Below are 23292 nucleotides of genomic sequence, written 5' to 3' on the forward strand. Positions count from 1 at the left end.
TATCAAAGCGCCAGAAGATTACGCGTAATCGAGTTTGTGTGACAAAGACCAATGATGATGTTGTATTAAGTACTGGAGAGCAAGCGCACACTACCGCTGTGGGGTTTGTTCACAGCTCCTCTTGAAGAATCACCTTCCTCTGTCCCACATTGCTCCGTGATCAATTCACGTCAGCTGGCCATATTTTATTTAAAACTTAATCGCGGCGCTCCTCTCCTTGCGTCCCTCGCAGCTCATTTTGTTCACGTGCAGGAGAAAAATTAAGAGCACATGATTGCAGCTTCACACTCTTCACAGCTACCTCACTGATTCACACTCCCTTTGACTTTGCTGCATCTGATCCAAGTGGCGTTCAGCAGAATCAGAGCAGCCATTTCTGGACCTTTTCTGTAATTAATTCATCCGTTCACATGTTGCTCTCCATCTGACGGGTGCAGAATACTCAAGGTGCCATAATTGAAGCACCAAGCAGCTTTTTAAGATGGTCCAGATTCTCTTTTGTGATCCCATGCTTTGTGACTCAGGAGTTTTCTTCCACAAAAACCTATTTCTTCTCCTCTTTCTTTGTGTAAAAATATTTAATCTCGTCTGCCCTCAGGGTCCTTGTTACAGCCACATGCGCTGTGCCTTTTAAATGATATACTGTATCTCCCTCAGACAGCAGAGCAGAGCGTGGTTGTGTTTCCTCAGACCTGTGGAGAGGCGGCGTCGGCCTGGATTGTGCTGAAGATGCACAGAGAGAGATCAAAAACACAGCTGACAGCTCTCTAAAAGAAAATGATGGTTCCCCATATTCATCCAAAGCTGCACTGTGCCTTCTGCACATTAAGCAACGGCTAAAAGCCCAGAGGAGTCTGCAAATCATTGATAAGAGTAATGACTACTACACATTCACAATTCTGATTAAAAACATTAAAAAAAACGCAAATGTGAGAGCCGAGAAAAACATAATTATAAATCCATGGTGGAAGAAGATGTTTTACTTAATTAAAAACAATAAATTAAAAGTAAAAGCTAAATGAATGATTGAAGTATTATCAGCAGAATTTAATAAATTATCAAAATTCAAACTAATCTCTGCAGATTTCTTGCCAATAATTATTAGGCTACTAACATTAATGTATGTGCAGCATTTTAATGGTATAGTCAGTGGAGATAAATGCTAGTTTTCCAACTGTCCAGCAGATCTGGTAGAACTTGTTATATGTTGGAAATCTAGTCAAGAAATTCTAATTAAATAAATGGCTATTCTAGAAAATTATACAACAAAATGTCATTCAACTTTTGAGGGCTGGATTTCTTTTCTTTGCTGCTGTTAGCTGACCTAACAACAAAATAAGACTTAAAAACGTAAAAAGATTAAATACGTTTTACTTTCCTAAATCTACATTATTATTTCACCCTGCATGGTGTTTCACCCTCTGCACCGTTGCCGCCGTCGTGGGAGGACTTGGGTTTAGTGGTTAACATGCCCATCTTTCAACTTGTGGATCGGTGGTTCGAGCCCCGGCTCTTCTAGTTGTTGTCGTTGTGTCCTTGAGCAAGACACTTAACCCTGAATTGCTCCCCGTTGTTGTGTCGACAGTGTGTAGAGCTAACATGTAAGTCGCTTTGGATAAGAGCGTCAGCTAAATGTAACAGGGCTGACCGTGAACCAACGGAGATCCAGCAATCTGCTTCCAGGTCAATGAGTTGCTAACTCGCATCTCTTAATAGTTGGGCAACTTATTTTTCACATTTCCTCGGCAACATTCCACTTTTACATTCTCGTTCCTACCGATGTATTATTACATTCTTCATTTATTCTGATTAAAATACAATAAATCATGGAGTTTGATGAGGTCATATAGGATAGTAAGTCATACTCTGTATTATGAGAGCTAAAGTATAAAGGAGCAAGTATTTCCCTCCTGGTTTAGGTACAACATGTTCACATTCACACTGTGCAGCCTAGACAGAAGTGGTTGTTGTTTAGTTTTTTTAAATAAAAGCCTGTCTCATAATAACCTACATGAGTGTGTTGGGTCGTATACCTTCATCTGTCAGAGGGAGCGAATAACCACCGTGATTTACCAAACATCTCCACTTCAATGCTAATGATATATAATATTATTGACATCCATTTAAGTGTCACTCAGGCTCCGCAGTAATGATACATCACTCAGCAGCTCCATTCGCCAGCATAAAAGGAAAGAGAAATGAAAAAAAATACTTATTTTTGCTTAATTTGACATAAGTTGCATACTCTTTTTGTTTTGTTTTTGGTTGTGATGTTTACCGCTAAACAGACACAAGAAGTCATTTCCAGACTTCACTATGGACTCTGTCATTGTTTTGTTCATTCTACCAAGAGCCAATTAATAATCAGGTCCCACAGCTCCGCTCCAGCATCGTATTCCCCAAATGTTTTCTGCCACGTCGCCTGGTGAAAGCAGTGATCTGTTTCTGAAATCTTGTTAATTAATGTGAAATAATTAGATTGGGCTTGCATCCGGTATGCTTATGTTTACAATGATCTGCACATTTTTCTGCATTCGTAATATCAGACATCACGTTTTTTAGACTGAACAACTCATGGACGCATTGACAAATGAATCTGTTGCAACCTTTATGAACCAGAGACTGGAATGTTTCTTAAGGAGGAATTCTTGCGTCTTTTAGTGTCAGCCTTCATCTCATTAGCAGTTCACACTGCATGGCAAATTAGATTGAGCAGCCAGTACCAACCCCCACTCCAACTAACACACACACACACACACACACACACACACACACACACGTGTCAATATCACATGCATTCACACTGCATGTAACGTGTATGATATGCAAAAAGGATTGTGGGTACATGTTTGGATTCTGCTTGTGCATTCATTTGTGGATAAATGGTCAAAGTTACTTCATATGGACTAAAGAGATGTGCAATTAAGAGACACATTGACAATCCGACAAGGGCAAACACATTATTTCCTTTTCAACTTATTAATCCTCCATTTATTTTGTGTCATCTGTCACATCCTCATCAGTTTGATTGTCTCTTTGTCTTCCCTGCCCTCTAACTGGAACCCCTCTTTTTCTCTCTGAGCATCCCTCAGCCTCCCGCCTCCCGCCAGCCTTAAGCCTCCGTCTCTCTCCCTCACTTTCTGCTCTCTAGCGTGCCTTTGCTCTCCATCTACCTTCCTCTCTCCCTCCTTCTTTTCCTCCCTCTCCTTTCTCTCCTCCTCCTCCTTCTCCTCCCGCTGCGCTCTCGACTCGCTCTCATTCCCCCTCGCTCACACACTCAGGCAGCATCCTCCCCTCTTCATTTCTACCTCCATACTCACCTCCTCACGCCTCCCTCTCCGCTCCTCTCGCCTCCTTCCTCACCATCACCTACTAACACATATCATCTCTCACAACTCCCCGTCTGTTGTCTCCCTCCACCCTCTCCTCCATTTCTCCCTCCTTCTCACACACTCAACCTTGTTTCCTCGCGCAAACTCGTGCACACACTCATGCTGATTGGCACCCAAGGACAGAGCACCCTCTCTCCTGTACCGGCGACCAGGCGGTTTGCTCGTGCGGCCAGGCTTCTGTACACTGAGCTCAGCTGAGGAAGAGGAAGAGGCCATGGAACACAGCCACATCTTCCCTGTTTTCTCCCCAAACGGGAGTACGTGGAGCCCAGGGCAGCATCCCACTGAGTTTGCCCATGGATGCCCTCTCGGACCACTGCCTGTCATCTACTACAGCGTCCTGCTCTGCCTGGGCCTTCCGGGTAAGGAATGTGCACACACAAGTGTGTGTGTGTTTTTCTGTGTGCCAAATCACAGGCAGGTCTCATTCTGTGTTAATTTGCTCATCTGTGGGTTACAGGAGTCATGCTTTGCATCTTGATTTGTTGTGCACTTGTCTGGTTGTTTGGGTGAGTGTGTCAGCTGCTCCACTCTTCACTCGCTGCACACACACACACACACACACACACACACACACACCATAGACACACTGTTGATTTGTCATTCTGACCTTGTGGCAAATCAATTGTGCATGCGTACGTACGTCGCATGCCTTTGTCTGCGCTTGTGCCTGTCCGCTTGGAGTTTGTTTGCATGTCCATCTCTTTAGTTGCACATATTCAAGCACCATTTAAACAATAGAGGGACACCAGTATTCAAATGTCCAGAGCATCATTAGATATGACCATTAAGCCTTAAAACTGCACCTATTTTGTTACTCTGGAGTAGTTCCAGCTTATGTGTGCATGAACGATTATGTGAGTAATGACTCAGGCTTGACCTCGGAGACAAGTGTGTTACATGGCTTGTCTTGATGACCTGAATTAATGACACTTCCTTGTTGCGTCTTTTTCATTGACTGATTAGTCCGTTCACACTCGCTGTCGGACCCATTTACTGCCTCTCTCCCACTGCGTGATATATGAGCGCTGACCTAGTCTCACACGGGGAAGCAAAGTGCTGTGTGCATGTATATGTGTGATTATGAATGTGTGTGCGGGAGAGACAGGCAGAGACAGGAAACTTGGAGGTCGAATGAAAGAGAAAAGGTGTGGAAGCCTAATCAGAGGTTGAGTTTTATGTGATGAAAGCTCTCTGGATGGTCAGATACACGTCCCCTCTGCTTCAACCTGTCACCAAAATGATGGACTCATTATGTGGTCACGTAAAATAAAGGTTAATTCAGGTGTTTTACCATTCAACCCTGATTCTGATGGGTACAATCGGTAGCCTTTCTTGTTTTATTTGTCTTAATCCATGAGATTTAAATACATTTTCCTTGATTAAGATTGGGAGTGAGATGTTATCAGCAACCTCAGCTGTTCTGGTTGAAAGAAAATCTGCAATGCACAGTGAAAAGCTTTTGTACGCCAAGACTGCAGTTGCTCCAAAAGATTTACAGCCTTGTGAAGGTAAAAGTCTGTCTTTCCAATGAAATCTCGACTAATTATTTCTCCTGGATGGGCAAATCAAGTCTTGCACAAGCAATTCTCTCTTCTGTCATTACAAGTCTCTCCTGCGTCAGAAGTTTCATCAATTCTCTTAACAAGTCGTCTTTACAAATGTACAAATGTGATTGAGGCTGTGTGTTTAATCACAGAGTAACAATAACCCGGGATTGTAATGCAATCTTACAATGGCTGTTTGAATTAATAGCAGAGCTGAGTGCGGCGGACTGATACTTTGCAGCAGCCAAGATTAACTTATTCAATCTTTATGACGTTCCACTCGGTCTGAATCATGAATGTTTCATGAACGCGGCATGTGTGAGTAGTAGCGGCACGGCCTACAGAACGCTCTCAATGGATATGAGGTTGTTACCTTGATTACCAGCCATTGTTTCGGTAGTTATAACAGCAGCGGGGCTTCAGGGAGACGTCATACATGTGTGTACATTTCTTGACCTTTAAGCAGCAGCCAGAGAGGGGTCACATCAAAAACCCAGAGAGAGGATGAAAAGCGAGACGCAAAAAAAGGGATTACACACATCGAATGATGAGGAATGATTTCTGCGTGGCCTAAGGAAATGATGGACCCAAATCTCCGGATGAACGGTATGAAGTATAAGGGAGACAAAGACACCCAGAAGAGGAAGAGCAGAATTAAGAGGAATAGATTAATAACAGCAGAGCCAGTGAAGTAGCACATCTGAGCCCTGAGTGGAGGCAGCTACAGATGACGGCGCTGAGACGAATTGCCACATTTTTAATTAATCGCAAACTCTCTCTCTTTCTCTCTCTGCTCACCAAACCACACTGCCTGAGACAGAACAGACGTGCGCTGGCATAGCAAACAGCACAATGAAGGTTTCGGTGCTTTGCCTCAGTCTTTGACAGAAGGGAGGCCTGCTCTTTGTACAGTACAAATCTCAAAACATTTAAAGCTAAGACACATACTGTACAGTGTGTTGAAGATGATGAATGGGTCTGTGTGACATCACCGGATGTTCGCGTGAAGCTGCTCTGAATATCCGGGCCCAGACAGCTGCTTGCATGCGTATTCATTTGAGTTGAACATCAGGTCTTTTCGATGGGGTTTGCAGGCTTTCTACCTGCACACACACATTTAAAATCCTACCTGCTCAGGTGTTATTCAACTTGAGATAACAGTTGACGTCTGGATTTTGTATTTAAATGGTTTGCGAAGGTGTTCATGTTAAGGCAATGTATCTGCAGCAGAGGTCAAAGGTCCTAAAATTACAATTGAACTCTATTTAATAGTGAAATTATTGTTATTATTATTGAATTAGTCATCAGGGTCTTATGAAAGAAAGTTTTCATTGACATAACATAACTCAATTTATATTTCATATTTACTGGATCACCTCATTACCATATGCAATCAGTTATGTTGTTGTACCCTTTGTTAATCAATAGATATTTAAGAATTAATGTAGATTTGAAGGGTGGCCAATCTATTTAAAGTTACAAGTTACCGTGGTTATATCTGAATATTTATTTACCTTTTGTGCAAAGTTATAATCTACAAAGTAACCAATAACCTACGCTTGGAATTAAAACTACGAGATGCAACAGTATTTGTCTCTGTACTGCAGAGTAGCAGAAGAAGAAAGAAGCACAACATGTAAACACTAAAGTTCAAGTATTCAAGCAAGGACATCTTTAACCTTGGAGCGAGGGAGACTATTGTAACAAGAAAAGCAAGAGTAATATTTATTACAAAGAGACACAACATGATCACAAAGAGACATAAAATGGTGACAGCAATAATCAAAATAGCAACACAAGGACACAGCAAAAATAGGTTAAACTACTATAAAGTCTGTGAGTCAAGTGCATGTCTGTGCTCAGGGGCCCATCGTCTCACAATCCCCTCAAGGTTGAATATTTGACAAGTGGTTGTGTGGAGTTGAGATGTGTGTGAACATTGTGTGAGCAGAAACACGTGTGTTTCCCTCCTCTACCTCGAACGTGCATTAACTCACACACTGCAGTTCCCTCCCTCTTCCTTGAAAACTCTCGCAGTTTGTGTGTCTGCTCAACAGTCCCACTTATCCACCCACACGACGAGGAAAAGGTTGGGGACGTTACGGACTAACAACCTTCTGGTGGAGACCAGGTGTGAGACGCCACTTAATGAAGAGTCGGCCCGAGTGATTTGCAGTTTGCACTATTGATCTGTCAATCTGCAACAGCGATAGGGCATCTGTGGTGGAATGGGGGCTCGTTAGCGAAGACTATCACTCCAAAAGGGGAGTTTAAGATTAGTGGGCGTCGAATGAAGAGGAAAGGATGTGAAAGCATGCTGAAGTATGGACAGTGGGGGAAAGATAGCAAACATTAAGTAAATCAAATGTAAGAGCTCTGGTTTCTCTCCAGGACAAAGAGAGTGTCAGCTCGTCGAGGGGGAGACGAGCCAGAGAGGGCGCGAGAGGACAGAGGAGGCAAGAGAGGAGGGAGGTGTTGTTTGAGGCAGTAAATCAGAGATGTTGTTGGTGCAGTGACAGAGTTGACTTTGTTTGACCAGCTGACAACAAAACCCTGTCACCGCTGATGAAAACCGAATCCCCGTGTTTGATTGGCATGTTTTGGACAACAGGAAGACATCAATCAGAGGACAATTATAGTGCTGTGATCTGGACGTCATCTCAATGTTTCATCGTCCATCCACTTATCCTTCTTCCTGTCTCTGCATTTAATGATCTCCTCTACCCTCAATCTCAAACAATTTTCACCATTCGTTTTTTTTTTTGTGTGTTAACTCTGAATGAGATTATGGGATCCACGAGCACATTATGATCGTGAGCGTTGTTTATGAACACTTTAAACACAAGAAACTGTCTGCAGCGTCTCATTGCAGCACGGTCAGCCATTATATAAGGACAGCCCGAAAAAAACTTTGATTCGCTGTGGCCTGTCTTCAAAATGAATTGCTGTAAGAGGTGAGCAGAGGCAGAGCACTGCAGTAGCATCAATATCATTAGCAGCCACCAGGGTCTCTCTTTCTTAATAGCCTATATTCTTTATTGCGTCTTTCTTTTTTCTCATGAGCTCCCTCTACCTTTCCTTATTAACTCTCAGATCACACACATCAAGATGATGCTCACAATAAAATGTGTTGGATTGATATTATCACATTTTCATAACATTACGAGCCAGCTTCGCAATGAAAATGTGATGGATTTCAATTCATCAAAAAAGAATCGGAGGTTTTTCCTTCATTTTAAACAGTTTTAAAACATGTCCCTGAAATCATAATTTTATCTTCAATGCATGTTTTTTAGTGGCTTTGCAGCAGGGATGTGGTCCTGGTTTTCGTTTGGGGGAATTAAGGAATCGCCCTGCTTTATGTCCGGTCTGACACTTAGAGAAGACAAAAGGGAAATGGTTGTCATCAGGAACAAAGTGCTTGTGACCTTTGAAGCAAGCTTTGATATTCACCCCCTCTCGGTCTCTCGCCTCTCTTCCTTTCCTCCCACCTCCTCTGTGCCTCTCTCTGTCTCATTTTGTGTTTCCATCTAATCCTCCCCTCTGTCCCCTCTCTCTTTTTTAACTATCTGTGACCTTCCTCAGACCACACTTTATTTACCTTCCATCTATTTCCTTATCCCTCTCTTCTCCTCTCATCTTGTCTGATTAGCCTCCAGATAAGCCATCGAAGCCAAACCTCAATGTTTTCCAAATGACAAAAGGAAATTACAAAAAGAAAACGACAATTGCAACGCTTACTTTTATTGTCTTTTCTTTGTAAAATAATTTCATTTTTATAATGTTCAATAATATAATAAGAATATGAACCATATGTTCAGTTATATGAGACCCACGAGAAAGCCTGACGACTTGGGTGCAGCGTCTCATGTCTTGCCGTCGATTTTGAGGGGTTAAAATGCACAGTGTCATTTGTCGACAGCCCTTCTGAACACGTCCCTTTAGTGGTGGGATGAGTCAGCCTCGTTACACACCTCGAGGAGCACGCTGTGCCTTCTCTTCTCCCACTAAACAACGTCAATGGCCCTGTCCCTCGTCATAATATGGGTGCAGCAGGGGGAGTACAGACATAAAGCACTTCCACACAAACACACAGAGAGGGTCATCCATGCAAACACACACACACACACACACACACACACACACACACACACACACACACACACACACGCATTGTAGACAGACGGACAAACACACAGCAGCCCATTATTTGTCCTGCAGGTCATTCTAATCCCTTCTCAGCTGGAGACACTTATTTGTCCCAGCAAAAAAAGAAGAAAAAGATGGTGACACATTGCATGTACCTCCATCTGAAGTGTACAGGCATGAAGCGCACGTCTCTCTGTGTGCATGGATGCCTCTTTGTATGTGTTTTCCTCAAGTCTCTGTTCTGTGTTTGCACAGATGTGCAGCTTTTCCCCCTCTCTGGGTCCCGAGACAACATAAAGAGCAGGAGTCAATTGAAATGAATTAGCAACAAGCTGGCTCAAGCTAAATGGAAATGTCAAGCTTGCTACAGATCCCTTTTGTTTGTCTGTAGAAGGCCCCATCTCGCCGGGGAGCCCAAACAGAATAATAGCCAGTGACAGTCTAAGCCTTCCTTTTTCCATTTCATGTCACCCCTCTCTGTTTAGCGGTCAGCGGACAGAGAAGAGAGGAAGTGAGGGAATTGACGGCCAAAGGTACAATAGAGAGTGAGGCTGTGGCTTAAAGGTGATGCACGTTGTGCATGGTTGGTAATGGGCTTCAACCAGCAAGTTTATGAGCAGCTCAGAGCGTAGCAGCAAACTTTTCCGAGTACAAAGAACACAAACACTGATAAGATCATTTGGTTAAGCCAGATTAGAGTTTGCAGGTGTGTGTACAGTACACACTGACAGCTGTGAGAGGCGCTTGTATGGGAAAAAGCACGTACAACAAGTCAGTAGGATTAAACCAACTGAAACAATCAGTAGGCCAAAACAATTAATATCAGAACAAGCTCAGTTTCTATACAAAAAATAGTAAAGAAGTCTCGGATAGGATTTAGACTTGCACTGCTATGACATAATCAGAATCATGATGGATTCGTGCGTAGTCGGCTTGGTACTACTAAAGACACATTAACAGACTACAAAATCCCTTTATTTATATAGTCAAGCCAAAATATATTTGATATATTCGCATCATCGGATCTTGAAACCTAAAGTACACTGTGTTGTGACATATGGACATTAATATCTCTTCATTTAAATGATCAGAGTCTGTGCACAAGGCGAAGCTGAACAAATATTGAACGTACAGAATCAGTCCAAGGTCAACCTAAATTTAAATATATTGTGGATAAATTTACTTCGATCGTGGAAAAAACAAACCACCAGAGCAGGCGATAAAACTGACAGAAAGGGTAGCTGAAAACAAAGATCAATAACACAGACGACCAAGATTCAACATGAAAGCAATTTAACTTGCCCGTGCCGAGGTTGGTGTGGTAGAAGTGAGGAGGACTATAATGGTGGGGCGTGTGCTGCAATCCAGCAGCCCCACACGAACACATATATTGGCTTGTTGAGTCTTGTAAACTGCTTTGACGTCTCATTTATATTATTGATAGATTGTACGTTAATGTATTGGCGCATCCCTAATGTTGTTTGTGTGCATGTGTGAACGTGTGTGTGTGTGTGTGTGTGTGTGTGTGTGTGTGTGTGTTCTGCTGCACATCCTCTAGTCTGGCAAGGACATCTTTAGTCATTATCTGGAGCCAGCTTTGAAATTTGTAATCAGCTGACAGTGGTTGAGGCTGTGAAGTGTGATGTACCAGACTCCTGCCATACTTAATACAATCCAAGATCTATTACTGCAGAGGGGGACAGGACCACAGAACACACGCTGTCACGCGCGCACAGACACACACACACACACACACACACACACACACACACACACACACACACTGTATGGCCCGGGACAGCTGCTAAGTGCATTGATGTCGCAGTGATGTCGCAGTGATGCTGCGATGTAAATCAATGTTAGAGACATCTTCGTCTGAGAAAACAGATCCGACAACTCTTCCTGCTGCACCAGCAAGTTACACTAACTGGGGTTGGTTGGCAACAGTAAAGGTAATTGGACTATTGAAATAGGAATCTTTGGATACATTGGGAAAGTATTGATTTTTGCCTCTCTTTCGCATGTATTGAATGTTTATTGTTCAATGTGCCAACACACTAATGTCTCCTTAAATAAATATATATATCTCCAAGTACTATGCAAGCGGTTTTCCAGGATTAATTACATATTCTTCTAATGTAAATAATAAAGATAATAATAATAACAATACCCATTTTATTGCTTTCAAATGGAAACCATTTATTTCCAAGTTCAGCAAAACAAAAATGAGCCTGCACGTGGAAGTTTTTTCAAAATAATCTGAAATAAAAAGTGCAGTTTCCGACTCTTAGTGCGATGTAGTGATGTAAGAGAAGGTTCACGGTATCTCTTACATGCTGCTAACATGAAAATAGTCTGAGCATCGTCTTGCGTAAGGTTTCATGCTATTCCACTAGTGCAAATTTGGAAAAAATAACATGCCACAGAAAAGTTGCAGTGCTAGCAAATAAACAACATGTGTTTGAAATTCTTCAAAAAAGGAATTGACACAATCCCTGCATTCCAATACACATACTACCATACTACTTAGTAGGCCAGTCATGGTTGCATTATGTAGCAAACATGCCTTTCTGGCTAATCTGACCCAAGATCCTCCATTTTATTTTGTACAGTACAGTACTTCAATACTTTTAAGACTCAGGAGTCCTCTGCATCGATTCATTTCGCTGAATCTATTCTGTTTACATCCTAACACTACAGTGTGAGCACAGCCACTGTTTACTGCCTTCTCCATGCTTCAGCAAGCTCACAACCTGTAAACGCAACTGCACAATGATGAGAATCATCTGAGAATAATATGCAGTAACATACCAGATTATTACAATTGAAGGACAAAAAAGACATGTTAATGAGCCTGTTCAATACAATCACCAAACTGCAGTTCCCCCTGAGAGGGAGAGAGCCGTGTTCCTCCTGTCTGGAGCAGCCGCTCAGAGGTCATGCTTTGGTAGACGTGGCAGTGGAATAAATCACATCCCGGCCTTTGTGTCCACGTTCTCTTGAACGAAAAATGAGAGCAGTGGTCCACCCTCCTTGACGAGTCAGCTACGCTGTTTGTGAAAGAAATTGATGGAGTTAGAATAAATGAACAAGAAAGTGGCGAGGGAAACATTATTTAGGCAGCATGGGAGAGAAGGTGACGGTATGTTAGGAATTTTGAGTAAAAATTGAAAAGAGAAGCCGACAGGGAGAGACGGGGCATCCTGTGCTTTGTTTTAGGAACCAACTCGCCGGCGGCAGAGTGGCAGGCAGTAGTGAACTCAGCAGACTGTCACGGCTGTGATTTCTTTTGCTGTGGCTTTACTCTTTATTAAAGATAACAATTTGGCCAAAGGCAGAGGCAGATGCTGCTGGAATTACACAGCAGGTGTAGATGAAGAGGGAAAGCGGTGGGAGCAATAAACAGAGGAAGGATTACACAGAGGGAGGGCTGGTTGAACGTGGTGCATGCTGACTGGGGACGATAACAGATTCCATAATGTGTGCTCAGTGCTGTTGGTGATACTGAAAATCTTCCACATATTGCAAAATTTGTTTTGTTCTAATCTTTGTGTATTGTGTGCTTGTGCTAGAGCACTCACTCTTCTGTGTTGGCTGCATCTATGTGTGCAAATCCCCTGCATTATGTTTGTTGTTGTGTCTTTTCAACTGCCTGCCCACTAACACTTTTTTTCAATTTTTCCATTTCCTTCCCTGCCCAAACTTATGCCCATTCATTTTCCAATCCCGTCATACTTGTTCCTTTCCCATCATTTCCCAATTTTCCTTCCTTCATCCTCTCCTTCCTCCTCCCAGCTAACATCCTGACAGTGGTCATCCTGTCCCAGCTGGTGCTGCGTCGTCAGAAGTCCTCTTACAACTATCTCCTCGCTCTGGCAGCCGCCGACATCATGGTCCTGCTCCTCATTGTTTTTGTCGACTTCATATTGGAGGATTTTATTTTGGGTACGGCGCTGCCTCCGTCACTAAACAACGCAGTGCAGGTTCTGGAGTTCTCCTCCATCCACACCTCCATCTGGATCACCGTGCCGCTCACCATTGACCGTTACATCGCTGTGTGCCACCCGCTTCGCTACCATACCGTCTCCTTCCCGGCCCGCACACGAAGAGTGATATTTGCCGTGTATATTGGGTGCTTGCTCTCTGCAGCTCCTTATTACTGGTGGCCTGAGCTGTGGCACAGCCTGCCTGGGGTTGGCGGTGGAGGAGGGGAGAGCAACAGTAGGACCGTGGTCCAGCATGTCCTGGTGTGGGCCCACTGCGCCACCGTCTACATCCTTCCCTGCACGGTCTTCTTCTCCCTCAACGCTGTCATTGTTCGTAAGCTGCGCAGACGCCGCAGCTGCTTCCGTCTGCGCGGCTACTCCACTGGCAAGACCACCGCCATTCTCCTCGCTATCACCTCCATTTTCGCCGTTTTGTGGGCGCCACGCACCCTCATGATCCTCTACCACTTCTACTCCCCTCCTCCAGTCTCACAAGCTGCCGGCCGACTGCTCCACGTGCTCACTGATCTGGCTAACATGCTGGCGTTGCTCAACACTGGGGTCAACTTCTTCCTCTACTGCTTTATCAGCAAGCGCTTTCGGGGCATGGCGGCCAACGTCCTGCGAGCCCTGGTCCACTGCCGGAAGCAGCCCCCACCGTTCTATGCCAGCCACAACTTTTCCATCACAAGCAGCCCTTGGATCTCACCAGCCAACTCCCACTGCATCAAGATGTTGGTGTACCAGTATGACAAAAATGGTAAACCCATCTGTATTTCCTCTTGAGTCCTCAGCCACCAGCAGCCGCCCTCAGCCTCAGTTGTTGGGGAACTCATCGTCTCCTTGGTGACCTTTGCCCGCATGGGACTCTTTGAGGCTTGAAAATGTCAACACGCCTGGAGAGCACACAAAGGACAGTTTAGCTAGCTTTGAGCGGTAACAAAGTTGCTGGCTAGCAAGATGGAAAAGCAAACAGCAGATGTGTGCTTAACAAAAAACGGCCTCATACGTTCAATAAAGTATTCACAAAGCAACTACCAGCATCAAACAGATGTTGGTTGTTTCCCTCATGCAAAAAAAATACAGCTACTGTAAGTGATTGACTCCTGACTCACAGGATATCGCCACCATCCATCAATGACTTTTATGAGCCACAACGCTACAGACTAAACTAGCAACTAGATGAATCCTTGGTGAAGCTTCAAACGACTGACATTGATTTCTTTATTGACGCTCTCTGTTGCTCACTGCCAGGAACGGTGAGGATTTTTGAACAGCTGCGTCTTTGTCCGCCGGGAGTCATTTCCAGAAAGCAGAGACATCCGGTCAAAGTCTGGGCACTGAACATCTCACCTCGAGGGGTGATTCACTCAGGCAGACCCACCGACGGTTCTGGCTGTCTCTCAAGCAATGCTAAAACAGCGCTGTCATTTCCAGTTTAATATGCAGAAACATCTCAAAGGCATTTCGATTTGGGCTTCCCTAAAAATTAACAGCCCTGTCTGACTTTCCTCGTGTGTGTGCCGAGTTCATCCTCGCTGTGCCGCTTTAAAGTCGGCCCTCGTTATGAATGTCAACCCACAGATTGTCGTAGGACGAGTAGGCTATCTGCTTATTGTTGGTTAAATATGTATCAATGGTATACTTGACTGTTATTGTAGCTTCACTAAAATACAAGACAAAATACAAGACAAAAAATAGGACGTCTCTAAGTTGTCATTAATCTAGTAATCACGTTTCCAATATTAGATAGAGGAAATTTCTGCTGTTAGTAGATAGTCCTCTATTAACTATTAATGGTACTTGATGACTTACTGTTAGCCATTATCTGGATGAATATAATGAATGTATCATCTCGTCAACCCTTTACCTTTCTGAGCGACTGAGAGAAAGAGAGAGAGACAGACAGGATATTTTTTTTCCCTCCTCCAAGGTTTTCTGTCCCATGATGCAGCAGTGAAATAGGTCTCAGGGCCACAGTGACACATTTCAGCGCTGCTCATTCTGCTGCTGGCTGATGAAAATACAGCAAAATTTACAACAAAACACACTCACGTACATCAACACTGCCTCAGTGCTGCCTGAGTCCTGCCCGGTAACAAATGTTAACACGCACACGCACACGCACACTGCACTTTGTATGTACTCTGAATTGCCCACAGAAACAGCACATTGAGATCAATGCACATCTATTTTCCAGACACCTTGAAGCATTAGCAGTCTGTGTCTAGCAAGAATGGAGCTGTGCCAAAGGGTATATTTCTGCGAATACCTGCCTAAAGATATCAGACACATCAGGCCTCGTTTTATTGGATGAGTCTTTAAATCTGATGGATGTTCGGTTCCTCTGTCATAGCTGGTCTCATGCCCTCCAAACTCTAGTTCGACACTCAATCGTCTGAGACACTTTGGGGGGCGACAGTAGGTGTGGTTCTTTTTCTCAGCAACAATTTAAACAAAACCTGCAGATGAAAATTCGGACAAATGTTTCATTGTGTTGGTTGTTTTGCGAAATCAGTTGTACAACATGTAACTCAACAGCTTCAAAGTCTGCAATTCAACGTAATCAAACACAGATTTACCAAACGTATACTGTTTCCCATCTTTCAATCATTACCTTCCATCCCATTTTAATATGACAATAGTATGATACGGTCTTCAACCAATCGAATTACATTACTGTTAGAGAAACAAGGAGAGTCTTGTGATGCATATATAGGTGATACAATTGTTTTTCTATAAAAATTAAAAGTAATTTGTTGCAATAAGATTAATGTGCTGAAATTGCACCATAGTGAAAGGCTTTTACAAAAACAATCAAGAAAAAATAATAAATGAAGTAAGCGATTAAAAGGGAACAAGCAATAAAAGTAAGGAAAAAAGCTAATGAACAATAGATTTTGTAAAATATATATTTTTAAGAGCTTATAAAACTGAATATTTAGTGACGTCAAAATTCCCTCTGTAAAAACTTGTGACTTTAAAATATCAATAAAATAAAACAAGATGCTAATATGATAAGATATTTGGAGAACTATCCAAATTAGCACATATTTAATCAGAAAATGCTAAAATTGCATATTTAACATATCTTTTTAGAAAACATGTAATAAAATAAGCAATCTTAATTAACTGTGAAAGTTTCAAGGCGATATCCATGAATTATTTATGTTTTCCCTATTATTGAAGGATTTCTGCCCTTGAGCGTTTACACTGTGTTGCAACGATGTAAATTAGATATAAAGAATATAGTTGATGAATGACTTTGATCAAATAGGAATTATGACCAAAACTACATAGATCCAAGTTACCGTGAAAAAAAAGTGAAATTATCTTCAATCAGTCAGAGATATACATTAAAAAACATTTTTCCAATCCACCTCCCCTCCCCCATCACAGTTCAGTTGTGACCTCAGGCCATGACTGGCTCCTCCACTCTCAATTTCCATTTCTTTGTTCCTCACAAATGGATTTTCTTAAAAATTGCATTTTAATGAAGGCGCACCGATCGCCACTTGCTTCTCACCTCACTCCGCTCTGCAGTCCACCCACTGCTCCCTCTTTCCTCCCGCTTCATGTCAACTGCACTCGCTCAAAGTTAATTTCACAAGTGTCCTTTTTACTCGTTAACTGATTACCTTGAAGTCTTGTGGCTACATCTCGCATACTGAGCATCCGGAGACACCATTTTACTTTTCACTTTAGAAAATGGATCCGTGCGGTTAGGGACCTTGAGAAGAAGCCGGTGGATGTCGAGAGTTATTTGATCTAAATGAACACCCAAAAGGGTCGATAACCGGTAATCACTCAGCGAGCTCTTTGACTCCAAGTCCATCCGACATCCATCAGGCAGGACGTTTAGTGTAAAGGCACACAAATATGTGCTGTAATCCTTAATCAATACTGCCTAATGATCCGACAATGATCATTAAAAAAGTAAGAACACAAATAAATAATTAAGGCCTCCGCCTGCAGAGCTCATGCCAGATCAATGTTGCCATGACATTTATTTCACGTGTTAACCCACTCCAGTGTTTCAGGCGATGTTAATGTGACATTTGTGGGAGGACCAGCGCCTTCAGTCCCGCGGCCTCCTGGGAACGAGGCAAGCACACCAGCTTTAGGAAACCAAGGCGAATCCATGAGTGGGGGGTGTTAAAAGAGTGTCACATGCAGGTGTCTCTTCGTCTCCCACGTGAGGCTCCCGGGAGCATGTGGGAGGGTGTGTGAGCGTGTGTGTGTGTGTGTGTGTGGAAGATGGGGGGGGGGGGGGGGGTAAGGGGGGGTTGATGCCAAGAAATTCTCCCTATTATGATAAGATCTATATTTTCTTCAGCCAGATATTAAAAAGATAACAAGCATAAATCAATCAGAGGGTGAAATTGTTTTTTCTCTCTCACACCTCCTCTCCGACTCTCTCTCTCTCTCTACCTGCTTAGCTCGACAACGTGTGTGTGTGCGTGTGTGCGTGTGTGTGTGTGTGTGTGTGTGTGTGTGTGTGTGTCTGCGTGCGCGCGAGTGTGTGTACAAAATGTCCGTCTTAGACAGAAAGAAGCTTTAAACAAATGTTTGTGCCATAGGACCTGTAATGTATGAAATCAAATATGTATTTTTACTCAATCATGATGAATATAATTACATACAGCACAGTATTATAACGATATAACCATGAATGTACAACTGACGCTTCTGTCATTTTTGTTGGTATTTTTCTGATCGTGATTTTCTACACAATGACCATTTTTGAGTATTTTACCTTTCTCCATGGCAGTGTTTCAGAACTGTGTTTTTTGATTGTACTGGAGTAACTATAGGCTTGCATAGTTCAGTTTTTTTCCCTCCTAATGAATGTATTGACTGTATATAAAGAGTATGTATTGCAGTTTTGATTGAAGAAATAAAGAACAGTATCTCTAAAAATTGAGCTATAGTGCAACTGTTTATTGTTGTCTTTTTTTTCGCTGCCCTAAAAAAGGTGCTGGGATTAAACTAAATATTGTGTCCAGTATCTTCATTACTATTCCATTATTTTAAAAGACTTTTACTTACTGTTGCTGTGAAATTAAACACGAATATTGAATCACAATTTCATTTCTAGACAATTTCCCAGTCTACTTTGATTTCTGACACATTTACAGGAAATAATAGTGTAACTTAGTAATAACAGAAAAAAAGCGAGTTAAAATTATACTCTTGCAATCAATCAATTACAAACCTGCAAATACAGTTCAGTTAGTGCACAGCAGGCGTGAGCAGAACAAGCAAAAATGTGAAAGGATAAAATTCCACACATAAAATAATGAAGTTTCCAATAATGTGTTGAGGATAAATTAATAGTTTCTTGAGTTTAATGTTAACAGAAACTATAGTGTTGCCCATTTGTTCCAGTTTTGACTTAAACCCTTCATATTGATTCTAGTAACCCATTCCAATCACAGCTGAATTAAATATGCATATGACCTAATGTCTTGGACAGAATTTCCGACATACTTATTGACATTTTAAATTCTGATCCAAATCCAACTGTTTGTACAGCATTCAAATTATGTGAGCTACGCGCCAGGGTATTTGCCTCCATCTGTGAGTTCTCTAACAGAAGATGCAAGTCGCTCGATGATCACTGAGAATCAACATGTGCGCAGCGACCCGACTTTTAAGCGCGCTGCAGAGCACTTACAGCAGTTCTACATCCACCAGTTATCTTCCCAGTGCCTCTTTGTTCGTGTGATATGAGTTTTGTTATGATTCATGTGCAATGCAGTGACAAACAGAGCTGTGTTGATCCACAGCACCAGCTCAACTTTAACAATCCAGGTGTTAATCAGAAGCTCACAGAGAAAGGTGTGTGTGTCTGTGTGTGTGTGTGTGTGTGTGTGTGTGTGTGTGTGTGTGTGTGTGTGTGTGAGAGAGAGAGAGAGAGAGAGAGAGAGAGAGAGAGAGAGAGAGAGAGAGAGAGAGAGAGAGAGAGAGAGAGAGAGACCAATTAAAGTCTTGACAGCAGCGCTGACTCCATTGACACTGTTCCTGTCAAGATAAGTGAAACATGCGTGAGATCAAACACACACAAAGATGTTATCAACCTTGAAGTTAAAGCGACACAATTATGTCCCATTTCAAACTCCCCCTGTTTACATTCACAGGCGTACTCAGCAAATCACCGTTCATATTCACAGTCCACCAGTCGTCAAAACACAGAGCTCAGGACAATGAACGCCCTGAACAGTCCGGCCACATCTCGCTGCTTACTGACATTTCCCTGCAGATAAACAAAAGTCACCAGCAGCTGCAGAAGAAAAATATCGCTGTGTTGGCTTCAGTTAGGCAACCTGCAGCTGGCCTCTTTCAATAAATCACCACATTGTATAAGCTGAGGTCACTGCACTTTTCATATACCGTAAAAAAAAAGAAGGTGAGGAGGTTAGCCCTGAACCATCACTCATGTGACGCGTATGCAAAAGACGAGGTGAAAAAGGAAGAGAATGAGAGACTGAAGACAGAAAGATGGAAGGACAAAAGTGTGCGTGTGTGTGTGTGTGTGCGTGCGTGTGTGCGTGTGTGTGTGTGTGTGTGTGTGTGTGTGTGTGCGTGTGTGTGCGCGCACTGACTGCCAAGTCTTATGAGTGTGTTGCTGCAGTGATAAAGATGGATGGATCTGTCTGCTGCTGCTGTGATTGGGCTGCTGCTGATAGTGAATGTGTGCACATGCAACGATTTATTTATTTATTTGGACCTCAGGCTGGTCAAAGAAAAGCAGAAGAAAGAAGACATTACATTGTCTGTGCACTGCGAGAGAAAGGCATGTCTAAATCTATGTCAAAGCTGTTTGTTCCATATGTCTGTCAACATCCAAAGAGGAAACTGTGAATCATGCGATGTTTTGACAAGAGTCCGCAGACTTTTCCCCCAACCAAGCTGCTCTTTTAGTGGTTTGTATATTTTATTGGGCAGTCTAATCACATAAACTGGTACACAGATCCGGATGCTGCTTAATTTAACACATATACATGTATCACTGACATTCAGCCAGTAAGTGATAACAAATTTAAAAAAAAACTGTTTCCCCGTCAATCTCTCACTTATAATATTATTCATTATATGATATGTGAAATAATTTAATTACATAAAATGTGCATTTTCTTTCACATACAAGCTGCAAGGGTCTTAACTAGGGGTTGTTAAAATGTCTTCTATGAAAAATATTTTTTTTTTGCTGTTGTTTTTTTAAGGACATTATGATGTATTTAACCGGATTACGTGGTAATTAGAGTAAGAGCTTCAATTGTTGACTGAAAACTGTGCGTGCATACGAGTGTCTCTGAATATTTTTGACTTTAAATGAGATCCGAGCGATCGATGGTTTCACAAGCAGCACTAAGATCCAGAGGGACCAGATTGGAGCGCTGCCCGGTGGCACCAGACAGCTGCAGGATGTAACATCTGACTTTTAGCAAAGATGTCTCCGTACGATGCTTCAAGAAAGAGCTTGTTCGTTTGATACCTCAGTGGCTTGACGTTTACCCTCATGAGGCTGCAAACCGGGCCCATCAAGACCTGAAGCGCTGGGTCCTGGTTCTTAGTGTGATCACATAAAAAGTGCGAGCAAGAATCTCATACTACAGTGAGTCATTTGATTTGATGCTACTGCAATTCCATTAATTTGCCTAATGGAGCTTTAACAAAGACATTTTGAAGATCAGAGCGTCTGAGCAGAAGGCAGCAGGTTTCTCAGACGATTTATGGATTCAAATAAAGTTCTAGGAGTATTATGATTATCATTATTACGCCAGACAAAATGTATTTTTTCTTGCAGTCCTTACTGCATCACAAGAGCCTTTAGTTCAAGATGACACAATTTCTGCTTTTACCACTTGAGCTGGGCTTTTATGCATGCACATCCACTTAACCTTGAGGAGGCAGAGCTTTTAATTCTTTAAATCATAAACCGCTGATGTAAAATGTATTAAAGAGGAGGACAAGAAACAGCAATCCAATAAAATTGCCCTGCAACAAAAATTGCTGGACTGCAATGTATTTCCAAGCACACAGACAAGGAGATGTCCTTGGAACAAAAAAATCTTAGTCAACTAACACTAAAATAGATGATTTAATCTACATAGCCGTAAAACGGAGTTTCTCCACACAAAAATTAAGAAATCACATCACAGAGACGTGTGCTCAAATATATTTAACTTTTGTGGAAATAAGTCTATCAGCATGAAAAAAAGCATAAAAAAAGATGAACGGACTAAAATCTTAGTCGACCAAGACCAAAACGTCCGATTGATAGTTCCTGGTATTTTCTTCACAAAGGTTGGGTTCAATGCAGAGATGTTTTATTGGATTGCATCGTATTGTTATTGCTTCCGCTCTGTGTCTCTGACAGCCTCAGGCTCCCTCTAAAATACTCAACTCATCTTCTTTACTGAGCAATTACCGCTATCATCTTCTGTCTACTCAGACCAAGTGTTTGAGATCGGAGAAAAACAAGATAAGAACAAATATATATATATATATATATGAATAAATAAATAAATACAACTGAAACAGGGAGGAGAGACAGCAGCACTGATGAGTAGAAAAAGGGTAGCAGAAATTACCAACAATTGATTTTCAAACAAGTCTCACCGTGCCCAGATAACACGCTAAGAGACATCAGTAACAATTTAGTTCTGCAGCATTACAGTCACAAGTGTGTCACACCTGAGCCTTTTTCTAACTGGGACTGCAGCTGGTGGAAAATTACTCCTTGACAAAATTGCACTCTGGCATGATGGTGCTTCAAAGCGGTTCTTTAACTGGAGGTTTATATTCAGGGACACAGGCGGGCAAACACCGTGCAGTATTGTGCTAGGTGGTAAAATCATTATTAAACCACTCGTGCTGCGCAGTGCAACACTGTTCAAACCCACAGAACTTTCTATTCATTTCAAATGGGGGTCTCAAAATGCTCAAATATCTATATTTTATGAATCAGTTTAATATTTCACTCAATTTAAGCATCAGACATCCAAAATGAACACACAGGTTAGAGCAGCAACTTTGGTTATTTCACAACAGAAATGTACGTCTGTGATGTTTCAGCTCAGCTGGAAAAAGGGCGATTACAGACTCGGGTGCACCAAACTGGACATATTTTATTTTGATGTAAAAGTGATGACAGGTACATTTGCCAGCCATTAACCGGATCAAATCACATCCACAGAAGTAATCAGCAAGATTAGCTTTTGAATCCTAAAAAATAACGCTTAATAAATAGAGCCTTAGGAAGTTTTCTGTTAAACAAACGCAACTTGTATTTGCATTAAGTGTTTTTATTTTTTTTTAGCAAAACACAGTAAGCCTCCTACAAGAACCGCTTGTATGAAAAATTCCTACAGTGACTTGTACGAGTGATTTTTGCCACATTCATGAATTTTCTCGTATTATGAATTTTCACTTAGATACAAACGCAATGTACGAGTGGTCCAGAGTGGTCGAAGTCATGCACAATTAGTCTGCTCTTATCCAAGTTATCAAAGGTTTTCACTTATGAATTGTTGTTTAAAGTTCTAGACTTGTCTTATGTCTACGAGGACTTAAAGGGCAGGATGTTTAGCCTTAAATAGTATTATTGGAGCATTAATTATGCTATCTACAATTATCATTTACGTACTAGTGGTATTCATAATGTTTACGCTGCTCATTACTGAGATTTTCTGAAGTTAGGCGCTTTTGCTAAATCCGACATGACAGCCCATCGTACAAAAAAAGTAAGATAATGTTAAGATAATACAAAAATGTGGGTCCATTGTGTTTATCCTTAAGGTCTAACAAACCTCCTTCTTCAATAAGTTTTAATACACCCAATGTTTACATGTTCGCCAGCTCGTCGTCTCCTTCTTTCTTATTCTGGCTTATTTGGTGATGAATATTTCATGGTGTAGAGAAATGCTGCCTGAAACCTCTTCCACTTTTCAATGGCTTTATGGTTTGGAAGCTAAAATATACAATAAATCCATGGCTTATCATTTGAGGTTTTGTCAGATATAAAGGCAAACCTGCTGAGCATCTCCTGACAATCGCAGAGTCGCTTCATGTAGCACTCATGGCTTTTTTGTGTTCGAGCGAGATGATGAATCCATGCTAATCCCACTTTCATCACACCTAGTCATTCTCCCCAGCTGCCTCGCCTGTGGCTCTGAATACCTGCCTGCTAATGTATTACCTGCTGTGCAGCCT

General features: G+C 42.0%; 1 protein-coding gene across 1 annotated transcript; it reads left to right on the plus strand.

The window, feature by feature from the left end:
- The first annotated feature begins 3277 nt into the window (after positions 1-3277).
- Positions 3278-17321, plus strand: gpr139 (G protein-coupled receptor 139). Its single transcript, XM_068577831.1, has 2 exons — positions 3278-3754; positions 12884-17321. The coding sequence occupies exons 1-2, from the start codon at positions 3607-3609 to the stop codon at positions 13858-13860; spliced, it is 1125 nt and encodes a 374-aa protein (XP_068433932.1). The 5' UTR covers positions 3278-3606; the 3' UTR covers positions 13861-17321.
- Positions 17322-23292: the final 5971 nt, after the last annotated feature.

Source organism: Clinocottus analis, unplaced genomic scaffold (assembly GCF_023055335.1).
Source record: "Clinocottus analis isolate CAN_PGR_092001 unplaced genomic scaffold, fCliAna1.0.p SCAF_16, whole genome shotgun sequence".
Classification (NCBI taxonomy): Eukaryota; Metazoa; Chordata; class Actinopteri; order Perciformes; family Cottidae; genus Clinocottus; species Clinocottus analis.

Coding starts and splice junctions, on each gene's coding strand:
- gpr139 (XM_068577831.1), top strand. CDS start 3,607: ATGGAACACAGCCACATCTTCCCTGTTTTCTCCCCAAACGGGAGTACG. Junction 3,755..12,883: donor GCTCTGCCTGGGCCTTCCGG/GTAAGGAATGTG, acceptor TCCTCCTCCCAG/CTAACATCCTGACAGTGGTC.